This window comes from Ailuropoda melanoleuca, chromosome 16 (genome assembly GCF_002007445.2).
Source record: "Ailuropoda melanoleuca isolate Jingjing chromosome 16, ASM200744v2, whole genome shotgun sequence".
In the NCBI taxonomy this organism is placed as follows: domain Eukaryota; kingdom Metazoa; phylum Chordata; class Mammalia; order Carnivora; family Ursidae; genus Ailuropoda; species Ailuropoda melanoleuca.
In genome coordinates, this window is record NC_048233.1 from 25,372,311 (window position 1) to 25,387,217 (window position 14,907).

The 14,907-nt window shown below is 44.6% G+C and overlaps 2 protein-coding genes across 22 annotated transcripts in view; one reads left to right on the forward strand and one right to left on the reverse strand.

The window, feature by feature from the left end:
• The window catches only part of LOC117796570 (translation initiation factor IF-2-like), an 8,180-nt gene extending 6,273 nt beyond the window's left edge, over window positions 1–1,907 (reverse strand). For 2 of the 4 annotated variants that reach the window (XM_034644590.1, XM_034644589.1), the window contains exon 1: window positions 1,066–1,907. In XM_034644590.1, coding sequence (XP_034500481.1) covers window positions 1,169–1,873 — 705 coding nt within the window. In that variant the 5' untranslated portion in view covers window positions 1,874–1,907 and the 3' untranslated portion in view covers window positions 1,066–1,168. Of the gene's footprint in view, window positions 1–956 lie in introns of all 4 variants that reach the window. The other 2 variants (XM_034644587.1, XM_034644588.1) reach the window with 1 other exon arrangement.
• The window catches only part of KLHL42 (kelch like family member 42), a 74,584-nt gene continuing 61,519 nt past the window's right edge, over window positions 1,843–14,907 (forward strand). For 17 of the 18 annotated variants that reach the window (XR_004621131.1, XR_004621121.1, XR_004621122.1 and 14 more), the window contains exons 1-3: window positions 1,843–2,743; window positions 10,141–10,200; window positions 12,009–12,202. Coding sequence is in view for 2 of the 18 variants with exons in the window: in XM_034644585.1 (XP_034500476.1) it covers window positions 1,872–2,743; window positions 10,141–10,200; window positions 12,009–12,202 (1,126 nt within the window). In the remaining 16 variants the exon portion in view is untranslated. The remainder of the gene's footprint in view (window positions 2,744–10,140; window positions 10,201–12,008; window positions 12,203–14,907) is intronic. The other variant, XM_019797356.2, reaches the window with a different exon arrangement.

Consider the following 14,907-nt stretch of genomic DNA (forward strand, 5'->3'; position numbering starts at 1 on the left):
AAAAAAAAAATAGATAAATGAGGCAAGTCATAGATCCATCCTTGTCTCCTTCACTGTTTTTAGGGAGGCCAGAATCTACTAGAATTTTTTTCTATATTTTTAAAATTTTAGTTCCCTATTCATGGTGTTTTATAAAGAAAATAATGGAGGCAGCTAAGTTACATGGTGAGAAGCACAAATTAACCAAAATGGTGCCGAAAGGATTTCATGCTTTACCAGTAACGACTTTCTTCTCTGGTTTTTAACTCCTTCCCCTTCCTAAGGTAAAATGTTAATCAGCGTTGTAGGAGGTATCTTGTTTCAAAAAGCAGCAATGTGCATATGAAGGTGGCATTTAACAACTTGTCATTCTAGAAGACAGCTGAAACTTGTAATAATAAAAACAAAGCCCAAATACATCTTCTCCCCAAGTTGAGGACTATTATAAAAGAATCTTGGTCCAGGAAAATTTTCAAGGGTTTTTTGTAGGATAAGGTGCCTGCTCTCTCCCAATCCTTATCTCTCCATCTACCCAAAGCTAACCTAACAGTATCGCCCTCACCCCCTTCTAAGATTAATTCATATCTCATGAGCAACACGAGGCCCTTATTATTGGGGGTGAGTTTTCTATGCATTTCTTTGCAACGTTCAGTGAGAGAAGACCGAGAAGAAGTGATCCCTCCGGGGCGGGGGATGGGCAGGGGAACATAGGGTGGCAAGAAAATCCACCTCCATAGGCCAGTATGACCAAAAGCGGCCAGACCTTCTGCCCAGAGGATCACGTTCTGTCATGGCTAGCCCAACCAAATTGAAAAAGGAAAAGCAATGGCTGTTAGAAGAGATTCAAAAAGAAGTCACGTGTCCTAACTTAAATTGAGTTGCACTCCTGTCTTTCTTTAAATAGCATAAAAAGGATTAACGGGCCCCAGCAGCAAATACAAGCTCCCCTGCTTCCCCACCCTTTTCGTCTGCTGTACCGTGCAACCCAGGGAGCCCTGCAGAACCTGCTGCCATCTGCCTGGACCTTCTTTCTGCAAGATGGCTTCTACACAATGACCATGGCGAAGAATCAGCTCTAGGTGTCACCTGCGTGTGCAGAGACGGCCCCCCGGGGACACTACGCCGGATTGGGTTAGATGGGCGATCTAAGATGTGATGTCATTTTGACTCGCCGGACCCCAGGCTCCCCTCATTCCGATCCCCCCCCCCACGCCTGTTTCTTCTTTTTTGTCTCTTCCCGCTGATAAAGCAGCGTGGAAGAAAGAGCGGACTCCGGCTTCCCCTCGCCCGGTCCCCACCCCCCCGCGCCCGCCGGCGCATCGCCGCGGACCCCGCAGGCCGCAGAGCCGCGGCGCCTGGCGTGCGGGAGAGGCTGCGGGGACGCGGCCGCAGCCCGGGCACCCGGGCCCACAGCCCTCCAGCCCTCCCCGACAGCCGGATCCACTCGCAGGTCTGGCGGGCGGCAGGGGTCCTGCGGGCGGAAGTGAGAAGCGAGGCGTGGGAGGAGGCTGCAGGCTGGGGGCTGGGATCCCCTCGGCGGCTGACGCGGCCCAGAGAACCGGAGCGAGGACGGCGGCCGCCTCCCGACGCCCGACGCGCGCCAGCCGGGCCTTTTTTGGCGCTGAGGGAGAGCAGACGGGCAGGGCCGCCGCTTTTGGGGGAGCGAGGCTGAGCCGCCGCCCCCGGGACCAGGAGGAGGGGCTGCCTCGGGGGCGCCGCCGCGACCCAGATAGGTTGGGCGAACGCGGGAGCGGGCGGCGGCCCGTCGCCTTCCTCCTCCTCCGCGGCGCCATCCCTCTGCGCGCCCAACCCGGAACCCGGCGAGCGCGTGGGGGCGGGGAGGCGAGCGCGCAGAGCTGGCGGGCACCCCCGCGGCCCCCAGCCCCCCAGCCATGTCGGCCGAGGAGATGGTGCAGATCCGTCTGGAGGACCGCTGCTACCCGGTGAGCAAGAGGAAGCTTATCGAGCAGAGCGACTACTTCCGCGCCCTCTACCGCTCCGGCATGCGCGAGGCCCTGAGCCAGGAGGCCGGCGGCCCCGAGGTGCAGCAGCTGCGCGGCCTCAGCGCCCCGGGCCTGCGCCTAGTGCTGGACTTCATCAACGCCGGCGGGGCCCGCGAAGGCTGGCTCCTGGGCCCGCGGGCGGACAAGGGCGGTGGGGTGGAGGAGGAAGAGGAGATGGACGAGGTGAGCCTGCTGGCCGAGCTGGTGGAAGCGGCCTCCTTCCTTCAGGTCACGTCTCTGCTGCAGCTGCTGCTGTCCCAGGTGCGGCTCACCAACTGCCTGGAGCTGTACCGCCTGGCGCAGGTGTACGGGTTGCCCGACCTGCAGGAGGCCTGCCTGCGCTTCATGGTCGTCCACTTCCACGAGGTGCTGTGCAAGCCCCAGTTCCACCTCCTGGGGGCTCCTCCTCAGGCCCCCGGGGATGTCAGCCTGAAGCAGAGGCTGAGAGAGGCCCGGATGACCGGGACTCCTGTCCTCGTAGCCCTGGGGGATTTCTTGGGGGGACCCCTGGCCCCTCACCCCTACCAAGGGGAGCCCCCGTCCATGCTCAGGTATGAGGAGATGACTGAGCGTTGGTTCCCGCTGGCCAACAACCTTCCGCCCGACCTGGTGAACGTCAGGGGTTATGGGTCCGCCATCCTGGACAACTACCTCTTCATAGTGGGCGGGTATAGGATCACTAGCCAGGAGATCTCGGCTGCGCACTCCTACAACCCCAGCACCAACGAGTGGCTCCAGGTGGCCTCCATGAACCAGAAGAGGTAAGCACCCAGCAGTGCTGCTGCTTTCCCCTTCCCATTCATTCACTCGCTCATCAGTTCATTCCCCTGACGTTTCCTGGGCAGTCACAGGAGGTTGTGCTGAGGTGGGAATGACATCTTCAGGAGTGGCACTGGCCTTGACTCTGGCAAAGTTCCCAAGGAACTGAGAACTTGAGAGGAAGAAGTGGCCCGCGCGAGGTCAGCTAGCTGAGTGGTTTCCTTGCGGGTCTTGCGCTTTGAGGCAAACTGCCTTTTTCCCGGGGAGGAGGGGGGTGTCTGTGGTTTCCTAGAAGGGTACTTTAAAAGAAAACTTTTTAAAGTTTGCTTTCATTTTTATCTTTTTTATTTTTTAGGCTCTAATCCTGATTACAGTGACACACTGGGCAGTGACCTGTAATGCTGTCTTGGGAAGATTTTGTTGTTGTTATTGACTTTGAAGCTTTACACACTGGGGCCCCCCATTAGAATTGTACATTGGATTGTCTTTCTTATTTTGTATCCTCTCTTTTGCATCTCCTTTCCTTCCCAGGCAGTTTCGTCATTGATCCAAAATTTGAGCCTGGCAGTGGTCACCTACAGAATTAGAACGTTTCAGTCCACCCAACCTTCTCCCTTCCCATCCTCAAATCCCTCCCAACATCCCCTTGGGTGACTTGAAGGCAGGAGAAGGAGGGGAGGGAGAGTAGGGAATGGAGCTAGGAAACGAATAGGAAGAGAAAAAAAAAAAGGAGCAGAGCAAATACAGGGAAAGGTGGTAGGAAAGAAAGATGGTAGGACTCAAGATGGCCCAGAGCCATTCACACACAAGTGGGGAGAAGAATCAGTGTGACCCAGGAAAGGACAGGCATACCCTTCCTTCTGGTCGATTTGTATCCATCTCAACCCCCACATGGGCCCTACCCTGGAGTATGGAGCAAGTAATTGGGGGGCTCACCACCAGGCAAAGAAAGTCATAACAGGAATGGGAAGACTATTACACGTACTTACTCGACTTAAGGGTACTCCAGGCCAGGGGGGAACAGTGGCTTTATTTCTACTATAGCATAAAATTCATTTTTGGAAAGTGCTCTTTTTTTTTTCTGATGATAAAAATAATACATAATTATTCTAGAAAAGTGGAAAAATGGAAAAGAATCAAGAAACAGAGAGACTATCACTCCTATTCCCTCCCTTACAGAGGCAATACCTTGTGCGGGTTGGCATGTTTTCTTCCAAGCCCTTTGTGGTGTATTATTTATACCACTGAGATGATACCGTATTTAAGATTTGGTATCAGAAGTGTTATTTTTAAGCAAATTCTAACAGCTTTAATTGAAGTAACAAATGGACATTCAGTAGCGATGGATGGCTCCCAGATTCTGGATGGAAGGGCCCGCAGGTTGTCTGTCACCTCTACACACGTGTCTCCAGCTGTATCAACTGGTGCTCAGTAGCCCCATTTGGAGTTCCCCCCCAACTCCAGCCCCAACTCTAACACAACACCTCACAGAATTATTTTTTTTCCTTCCCCCCCACCCTTTTTTAGAGAAGGGGGGAGGGGCAAAGGGAGAAGGAGAGAGAGAATCTTAAGCAGGCTCCATGTCCAGCACAGATGGTGGCACAGGGCTCAATCTCATGATGCTGACGTCATGACCTGAGCCTAAATCAAGGGTCAGATGTTTAACCAACTGAGCCACCCAGGTGCTCCCTTTCCTTTCTTGACAAATCCTTGGTAGTCTTTTTTTCTTTTTTCTTTTTCTTTATAGGAATATCCTTTCTGTCCTCTGGGGGGAAAAAAAGGTATTTGAGTAATGCATGAATACATGCTTAGAAAAATTGCAAATGGCATGAAAAACCACAGAGTAAAAAATATGTGTGCCTACTGACATATATTTATACATTATACATTTGTAAATATATGTTATAAATGTACATTTATATAAACATGAGTCTGTTGATAATTGTTTGCAGGGAAAAATGTATGTATGCATGTACATGTAGGGGTATGTATGCATCTTATATATATTTTTACCTTCGAGTTGATTAGGCTGTGCTGATTATGGCCATTGATATTTCTACTTGGAGAGTTTTTTCTATATCAACAAATGTAAAGCCATCTCACTCTCATTAAGAGCTATGTACAGCCTATGGCTGTACCATAATGTAATCAGTCCTTTCCTTATTCCTGAGCATTTAAATTGCATCTATGTGCCATTATAAACAATACTATAATGGGCGCTCCTGGGTGGCTCAGTTGGTTAAGCATCTGCCTTCGGCTCAGCTCATGATCCCAGAGTCCTGGGATCGAGCCCCACATTGGGCTCCTTGCTCAGCAGGGAGTCACCTTCTCCCTCCCCTTCCCCCTACTCCTTCTCTCTCACTCGTTCACTCTCTCCTTTTCTCTCAAATAAATAAAATCTTTAAAAAAAATGCTATATTGAACATCTTGGCATATATGTGCCTGTCTTACCAGGCATATATCAGTAGTCCTATGTGGCAAATTCCTGGAATCCCTGGGTAGGTGGGCCAAAGTGTATATATGTTTTCAATTTTGGTAGCTCCTCCCAAATTGCGCATCAGAACATTGTTCGAATTTCCTCTCCTATCAGCAGTGTCTGAGCTTGCCAGTTCCTATACCCTTGCAAAGACAAGATATTATCATCATTTTTTATTTTTACCAATCCAGTGGGTAAACACTGGTGTGAATGTTTCTGCTTGGAAGAGAAATTTTTCCTCTTTCTTTGTATGTATTTTATAAGTGGCCTTTACCATTGAAAAAGAAAATTGGTTTATTTTTTTCAGATTCATTTTAGAAATTCTATTTACGTATGTAGAATTAATCTCTTGCCTCTTAGGTAATGTTGCACTGTTTTCCCCCTGCCTTCATGTTATCATAAGGCCTCAAAAATGAAATCCCCAAAGTGACCAGGCAGGTGAAGTCACTGAGTAGAGGGGTGGGTTAGAGTGATGATGAACCAGGGAGCTACCACCCCACCCAAGAGGACCCCTCCTCTCTCAGCCACAGCTTGTTGGTGCCACCTAGAAATGAGGAATGGCGTTGCCAGACAGCCAGATATCCTGATTTTTAAATGCTGGCAACTTACTGCATTGAAAAAACCAACATCAACAATGACAAAACCTTGCAGACTGAACAAATTGTAGGACAACACCGGCATGGTGAGCCTCCAGGTTTGGATGTCAGGTTTATCGTGTATTCTTGTGTGAAGAAATTTAAAATTTTTGTCATGTATATCCTGTTAGCTTTTAATCTTGCACAGGAAAGGCTTCTACAAGTTAAGAATATACAAATATTCATCTGTCTTATAATCTATATTACTTTCATGGTTTTGCCTTTTTACATTTTTATCTGAATGTGTTTGGGATATATTTTTATATAAGGTATAATGTAAGGTTATAGCATGTCTTCTAAGTGTCCCGGTGGCCTCAGTCCTCACTGTGATTTGCACAAGCAGTTATCAGACACTAATTTTCCTGTTGCCATATTTATAGATTGGCCATTCCTTTACCAATAGCACACTTTTAAATTATCGTAGCTTGGTAAACTTATTTTATTGTCTCGTGGATCAAGACCCATTTCTTCTGTTTTATTTTGATTCTCTTAGCTATTCTTTGTACATTTCCTCCTTCAAATAAACTTTAGAGTCAGTTGTCAAGTCTTGTTGGAATTTTGATTGGCATTACATTATATTTATCAATTAAGTTGGAGGAAGATTTATAGTTTCATAATACTTTGCAGTTGGAAAAATGGTTTGTTTTCCCATGTATTTAGGTCTTTTGGTCCTTCAGGAAAGGTTTATTTTATTATCTTTGTATAGTTTGTATATTTTTTATTACAGTGATTCTCAGGTATTTTCTAGTTATTGTTTTTTTTTTCTTTTAAACTTTTATTTGTTTATTTATTTTTAAGTAGGTTCTAGGTCCAGGGTGGGGCTTGAACTCACAACCCTGAGATCAAGAGTCACATACTCCACTGACTCAGACAGCCAAGCACACCTGAGTTATTGTTTTTTTCTCACAGGTATTTTTTTCCCCCACCAAATTTTAAAATTGGATATGATATTGGAATTTGTAACCTTCTTTATCTCTTTCATACTTTGACTCAGATCTGATGTCAAGTCAACCGGGAGTCCCTTCTTAAACTCTCAGTTGGGCTAACTATTCAAATTCGGTGCTTCTCTGGCACATTCTCCACCTTGAGTTGACATTTTCTGCCTATGGTTGTTTCTCTCCCTTCCAATCAGGTCCGGCTTAGTGCTTCTCTATACTCCTACTGCTAACATGGTGTCCAGTAGATAATAGATGTTTAAAATGCATCGTTGTTCTGAATTATGGAATATATCATACATTATTGTAATACAAGTGAATTATAATTTTATTTTTTAATGTAACATTGTGAATATTTTTATCTTATAATAGTCATTATAGTTATTTAGAATAGCTGAAAAATAATAAGTAACATTTAATTGAACATTTACTCTGAACTAGGGACTATTCTTAACTGCTTTGCATGTATTATCTCACTTAGTCTTCACAAAGACTATATCAGGGAGGTTCCCATTTTACAGATTCAGACACTGAGGCATAGAAAGTTAAGTAAATTGCTAAGGTGTGTAATAAGTAGAGTAACCAAAATGTAAATACCTGTTGAATAGATATAACCATTTAAAGTATTTACAGTTTGGCTTATAGACTGGCAATGACCATCTTCATGTGGATTTTTAAATTTTCTTAAAAATTATTTTCTTCAGAGAAGTGGAGTGCCGATACTTGGTGGCGCTGTGCTGGCTTTTAAAATCTCATTACGTGTGTTTCAACTTCACCACAGCCTCTGTGTCTAGCATCTTTCTAGTCACTGTTGGATGAACAACAAAGATGACATTGTTCCTGTCCTCAAGGAGTTTATAATTGAGTTTAGATGATGAAAAGTAAAAATGAAACCTAGAATGGGATCGTTCCTGGAAAATGTGCTTAGCAGTTTCTGGAAACACCAGAGGAAACTTAGAACCTTGAGGAAAAGCAGATTTTGGCCTCTGTTTACACAGCATTTCACATCTACCTTGAGCCACTGCCTTTGTGATGTGCCTGTACTGTGTTACTTTGACAAAGTGGTCAAATACAGAGCAGCCCATAGTCCCCAGCGACTGAATAGGGTGGTGACCCCAGAATCTTAAATAATAAAGGACAGGCAGGGACGCTAGGGTTGAGAGATTCTGTAAAGCCCTTTGCACCCTGAAGGAAATGGTGCTATATGACCAGTAGTGCTCTCTCCCTATCCTCCCCCCACCCCCGCCAAAAAAAAGGAAAGGAAGAAAGAGATGTTAGTGTTGTGCCTGCACGCTTGAGAATGGCAGTATGAGTACATAGCAGTCTTTGAGAGGATGCTTTGAAGTCCAGGGATGCAACAGTGCCCAGCGGTCTGTGTGTGGATTTGATCTCAGGAGTTGTCAGGACATAACTCTTCACATGTAGAAGCATGTGTGCCCACAAAATTGCTTGCCTTCCTTCCTCACTTTAATTGGTGAAAACGTGCAGAAACTGGCCATTGTTGCAGCAGTCAGTTCATTAATTTCTCCATTTCTAACATCTCTAGTGTCTTTCATTGCCCTGCACTTTTGCTCTGAAAGTGTTGTGTATGTGAATACAGCAAAGCCAGGAGAGAGTTGAACAAGTCTGGCAGAGATGGAATTACGGTCGTCAGCCTTAGCTGTCCCCTTTTCTGAGCCAAAGTTTAGTATTTTAGGGCATTTCTTAAGTCATGGCGCCCTGGAGAGATTTTGTCGTCTCTGGTTAACGTTGCAGTGGAGCCCGAGAACAGTGTGAAGGAAAGAAAACCATGTATCTATCCGTCCCCCCAACTCACTATGATCTTGGCCAATAGTTGCATTGTGTGCTCTGCTTTCTCAGACACCTAATAGGTAGCAACCATGACCACTTCTGTTCCTAACCTCTGCTCTCTCCCCTGCCTGGTCCCCAGGGGAGGTTAATCCACAGGGAAGTGGCAGAAGGTAGGCAGCAGAAGGGGACGGAGGGGACACAAAGACCTGAGCGCTCCACAGATTGTACAAGCCTTTTCGGAGTGGTTGAGAAAAGATGTGAGAACAGATCTTGCCATTTCTCTCTGAGGTTTGCTCTAATGGTAACAAACTGTTCTATGTAGCAAGCTGTAACATGGTTTCCATTTCTTGAGCTCTTACTCTGGGCTGCAGGTTGCAGACACTGTTTTAGATGTCACTTCCTGTTTCATACTCACAGCGTCTCTTTGGGTTAAGTATAATTATTGGCTCCATCTGCCCAAAGGGGAAACTGAGGCTCAGTTTAATAAGCTTGCACAGTTGATAGGGCCAGCACTCGAAGCCACTCAGACCTCTGTGTCACCTGCTGCCCTACAGTTGTATACAGTTACTATTAATCTGTGTACCAGTGTTCAGCATGTTTCATGTCACTTAGTTTTTAAGGATTTAATGAGCTCTCTATTTCCTTGAAGCGAAGTAGTAATTAAATCAGCATCTATTTTTTCACTTTTATTTCTTTTACTATAAGTCAGTCAAGTATGTAGCTACAACACATCATTATGTGCTTTAAAAATTCTTTTTACCCTCCTGAAAGTAGCATGTCAGGGATCAATATTAAGAAAACATTAGAGATGATAATTTTTTTAAAAAAATCAATAGCTTGGATTCATGCTTTTTACCGTTCAGGAGGTGAAGAGTGAAAGAGTTATTTTCAGAAAGTAGGAAATGAGGTACTGCATGGTGAGAATTTATGGATGACAGAGCACTGTGTATATAATTCCTGAATACATTATAGCCAGATACTGTTGCAGTTAACAAATGAGAAACAGACCCTATCGGAGTCAAGAAATTTAGGTTTACAACATGTAGAAAAGCATTCCCTCTCGTGACCCCTTTCTGCAAGTATTCCTCTTTTCAGCTCTTATTGTGTGTGGTATTGTGCTTTTCCCCACTTCACAGATGGGGACACTGAGGCTCAGGTGAACGGTGAATCAGTGACTTGTGCAAGGTCACATAGCTGTTGGAAAGTGGAGCTGAGATTTCCCTGTGTAAGCCCAGGCTCATAATCCTTAGCAGTACGCCTCTTCGCTAAATGGTCTGTTTTGGGGCGGCAATTTCATCTTCAACTCAATATTGAAAAGCTTCTTCTCTTCAAGTGAATTTGAGCATGCTGGGGTCTGGAGAGATGGAATTGTTTACTTTTAACTGCCTATTCATTCAGCCCTTATGTGTTTACTTAGGACAAATGATTATGCTGGATGAATATTAAAAACTGTTTTGATCTTACAAAATTTACTATCTGTGTACCTTTGGGGAGCAAAAACAAATTGTGGGCTGGTAAAATTTAGTGCTTATTTGCAAGCTTTATTTCCTTTGGTTCTCCAGATTTGCACACACAGAGAGAGCATCGTGGTCAGATTCTAAGGACCATTGGCAGCAGGAAAAGTAAGCACCATGAAGGAGAGACCCCCCAGTAACTGCCACCCCAGCGAAGTCTGTTGGCATGAAATACGAATGGCTGGCTAGGTTTAATGGACAATATGAGGTTCTTGTTGAAGAGTGCTCTGTTCACTCTCTGATTTGAAAAACACAACAAAACTGAGACTCATTTAAATGTACACATTACAGGCACCTTTGAAAACATCTTACTGTTTTCTAGGTGACCATTACCAGCATGTCCTATGTCATAGTGCATCCGTGTTGATAGACACCCATTAGGAGATCACACATGGGTGACTCGTTCCCTGTTTCTTCCTCATCTACCCTCTCACGTGCATTTTTCATATGTGGCCTCTACCCCCATATTGGTACTTTGAAGACGTTGTATTGGTGGTAGATGTGGCCTCTAAGTTTACCTAGTCTACTTTCTTTATTTCAAACACTAGAAAACTGAGAAATTATAATGATAGTATCTTATCTCAGTGTAGTAGTTACTGATAAACTGTTGGCTATAATTGTCTTGACCATCCTGTGAGGTGTTTTATCCCCACACCAGCGATGGCAAAGTGGGGTGTTTGGGCCCGGGTCAGAGAACTGCTTCAGGTCTTTGCGTTGCATTGTGCTCTGCTCACATTCCTGTCAACTTGAGACTGCTGCACCGATCAGGGAGACTGGCCCAAATGTGTACCCTGTCTGGCCTTCAAGGAATCCATTAATCTCTGTGCACTACGTTGAAACAAATTAATTTTTTCTTTTCAATTCAAAAGTTACGAGGCTTTTACCTAGCATCTGAAGCTGATGAGCAGTGTTTAATTGTATGGCTGAGTATGGGGCTTAAACCCAGTGTATTCTCTTTCTAAAATTATTTTATTTTATGTATTTGAGAGAGATAGAGATAGGGAGAGAGAGCACAAGCAGGAAGGAGGGGGAGAAGCAGACTCCCTGCTGAGCAGGGAGCCCGACAAGCCTGATTTGAAGGCAGACGCTCAACCGACTGAGCCACCAGGTGCCCTAAAATTATTTTCTATTATGATAAGTGAGCATTTGTTGATTTAAGTATTTGTTAAGTTAACGCGTAGAAACACCCTAAGAGTGCTGGATCAAAATATGTTTAGTTCCGTACTTATGAAGCCCTATGTTATGTGTTGTGAAACAATATATAAGATGCCCTCATATGGAGTGGGGGGGGTGGGGGACGAGTGATCTGCCTGGTGCACTTGTGGTTAAGGGGTCTTTGAACTATCCTTTAGCAGCCACCCTTAGCATTTGCGTGTCTGTGTGGGAGGTGCTAGTGTGTACCTAACAGAGCCTACCCACTAGGTAGGAAGAATGGGAAGCATTCTGAGTAGAGAGACAAGGGAGGGAGGTGGTTATGCATTCCTCCCTTAGCACTTGCTCCCACTGCTGAAAGAAATATTAAGCCTACTATATGTAAAATATCTTTGGTTCTTGGCATAAGGCTAAGCAAGACTACTCTTGGTTTTATTTATTAGTATTTATCTCCAATTGCTGACATTTTTATTTTAAATTTTATTTTAAATTATTTATTATTTATTATTTATCTCCAATTGCTAAAATTTGGAAAATGCATCATTCTTGTGAATTCTGGGGTAGGAGTGAAATTTGAGATGCCATTTGGTCATTTCTCTGTCCCCAAGCAGAATGGCACCCAACTTGGAAAGCTAATTTTCTTTAGATATCCAGCACATTCCTCACTCTGTTTTAGCAGTTCATGCCATTACCTTCTTAATGGTAAAAAAAACAAAAACAAAAACAAAAAACTGACTCTCTGGGTCTTTGTATCTCTCTTTCAGGTCTAACTTCAAACTTGTGGCCGTTAATTCAAAACTCTATGCCATTGGTGGGCAGGCTGTTTCTAATGTTGAGTGTTACAATCCTGAGCAGGATGCCTGGAATTTTGTGGCACCCTTACCAAATCCTCTGGCCGAGTTCTCTGCGTGTGAGTGTAAGGGAAAAATTTATGTCATTGGAGGATATACTACTAGAGGTAAGTGAAGGGGCAAGTAAGCGATCCTCTCGTATGGGAGCTTCGGCAGCCTGGGGAAGTGCAGGAGGGTGCCAAAGGAAACACTCTGGTGTACATACTCTAACCTCACACATTCTATACTGGATATTTATATATCTGCAAGGAAGAGAGTTGTGTATTACAGCGGTGGTTTGGACAGAAGGGACTTTTGGTGCCTTTGTGTGAGCATGAAAATTGAATGGGGTAGAGGATGCTGTGAAGAGCGTATGTATTTTCTTTCTGCTCTGGAAGTGCAGTCTTGTGGCCAGCTGTCTTGTGACTTGACTGGGTAGCTGCCATCCTTCTCCCAAACACATTTAACACTATGGAATTTAGGGCCAGAACATCCTTGCAGATCTTTGTTTTCACTTTCTTCCTTCTTGAGCACAAACATATCAGACTGTCGCCAGAAACTCAGCTCGAGGCTTTGTTCACATATCATAAGAGGATTTTAAGAGACATGAATATAAGAGAATTCTCTCCTGACCAGAGGTGAGAGGTGGTTGTGCTAGTTATTAAACCATACTTTTTTTGGTGGGTATTTGGTATTAATAATTTGGAAATAAGTGTCTCCAGTAGGTTTTATACTGCTGTTCTTGGTAGGAAGCATCTCACGTGATAGTGATAAAAAACAGCTTGGTTGTGTTAAGAGAGGCAGTGGTGGGCCACCAGGAAGCGGTGTGTCTTTCCTTTTCTCTCTCTCCCTCACTTGTGTCCAAGTTACCTCTTGGCCAAAGAAATTTGTTTCTTCATTTGTTTTATCTGACTGTAAAATGCCCAGAACTTATAGAAAAGGTGTAACTGGACTCTTAGGACTTTTAGCCACATTGAAGTGGTAGGGTAAACCATTATATCCGACGGAGTGAAATAACCTATTTCTCCTTTATGGTACAGCATGGGAGGACAGAGCTCCATACAGTAAGTTGGAGAAAGGATGCTGATATGTAACTTTGTAAAGAGCAAAATCCACATGCTAATAGAGTGTAGGTGCCAAAAAGTCTTCCCCATAGCCGAATGTGTCTTGTTTGGGGGATTTATGTTAGAGGAAGAAGTTAAATGTGTTTTATGAGCATCCGATCTACTGTGTGTGTGTGTGTGTGTGTGTGTGTGTGTGTGCAAAGATTCTGAGTAGCACTTCTTAGAGTGTCTCTAAACAGTTGCTGTGGGGTGGGGGGGATGGTGAGTGGTGCTTTAGTTTCCTATAGCTGACTTAACAAGCAACCACAACTTGGTGGCCTCAGACAATAGAAATGGGTTCTGTCACATTTCTGGAAGCCAGAAGTCTGAAATCAAGTTGTGGGAGGTCACATCCCCTCTGAAGGCGCTAGGGGACAATCCTTCCCCGCCTCTTCCGGCTTTGGTGGCACCTGGAGCTGGTGGCTGCATCATGCCAGTCTCTGCCTCCATTTTCACGCACCTTCTCCTCTGAGCATATCCGTGTCTTTCCCGCTTCTGTCTCTTATAAAGACACATTCCTCGTTGGATTTTAGAGCCCACCTGGGTAATCTAGGGTGATCTCATGCCAAGATCCTTAACTTCATGACATCTGCAAAGCCCCGTTTCCCAAATAAGGTCACATTCAAGTGTTTTGGGGTTAGGGGATAGGGATAGACATATATCTTTTGGGGGGCCACCGTTGAACTCACTACAGGTGCTATGTTTATGCATTTAAAGAGAGGCAGTGACCAAGAGGAGTGCATGGGAAGCAGAGAGCTTTTTTTTTTTTAATGCCCTCAAGTTTTTATCACTGTGGAGCTATTCCCAATGTCCCTCCCTAGTGACTTTTCACTGAAGATAATTGCCTGCTTTTTTGGTGACAAATAATTGAAAAAAAAAAAGAGAGAGAGAGAGACCTAGCAGTCATTTCTTTTACCTTCAACACTGGTGTTTGGGTACAGTGGTCAACTTCATGTGATTAATGAAACTATAGCCCCCAGAGAATTCCTGTGTGTGCATATGTATCTCTGTGTGTGTCTGTGTGCCTCTTCTCCTGGGAAAGTAAATACAGTTTTTTACTTTTGAACATTTCTAAGAATTCTGATTCCTTCCTAGATTTTGTAAGATAGAATGCACCATGTGGACTGACATAATGCACACATATTCTTTGGCTTCTCTTGTGACCAGGATCTGGGAAGCACTGACAGGCAGCACTGTAACCCAAGGAGTACTCTGCTGGTAGATTTCCTAGTTTTTCCATGACCCTGGCTGAGCAAATGTTCTTTAGATTTGACCTGGAAAACCCTTGTTTATGTATTTTCTAGTTTCTCAAGCCACTACTCATGTACCTTCTTCACTTCGGCCACCCATGGTGATTCCTGCCCCGGATTCCCCAAGCCAAATACCTGTGATGGGATGGTTGGGTGATGTGGATGGATAGATGTTTGTCTAAGGTTTGAAAATGGGTTGTCTGAGATGAGAGGGCGGGACAGTTCCTTGTACTCTGAAATGCCCCTCCTCTTCTGTGTGGGATCTTCCCAGCACTTCCTAATAGTTACCTGGATTTAAAATAAGGAGTCATAATTGTCATAAAACAAAATACAGGGCTCAAAGTTGAGTTCTTGACTTGCTGACTTCTTAAGTTAGATTTTAAAATTTAGTAAGTAATAGTTCACAGTTTTTATGATAGCTGTTTGATTATATTAATTCCATAGAAGGCGCTGAGGAAATTAAAAGAAATTCAATAGGAA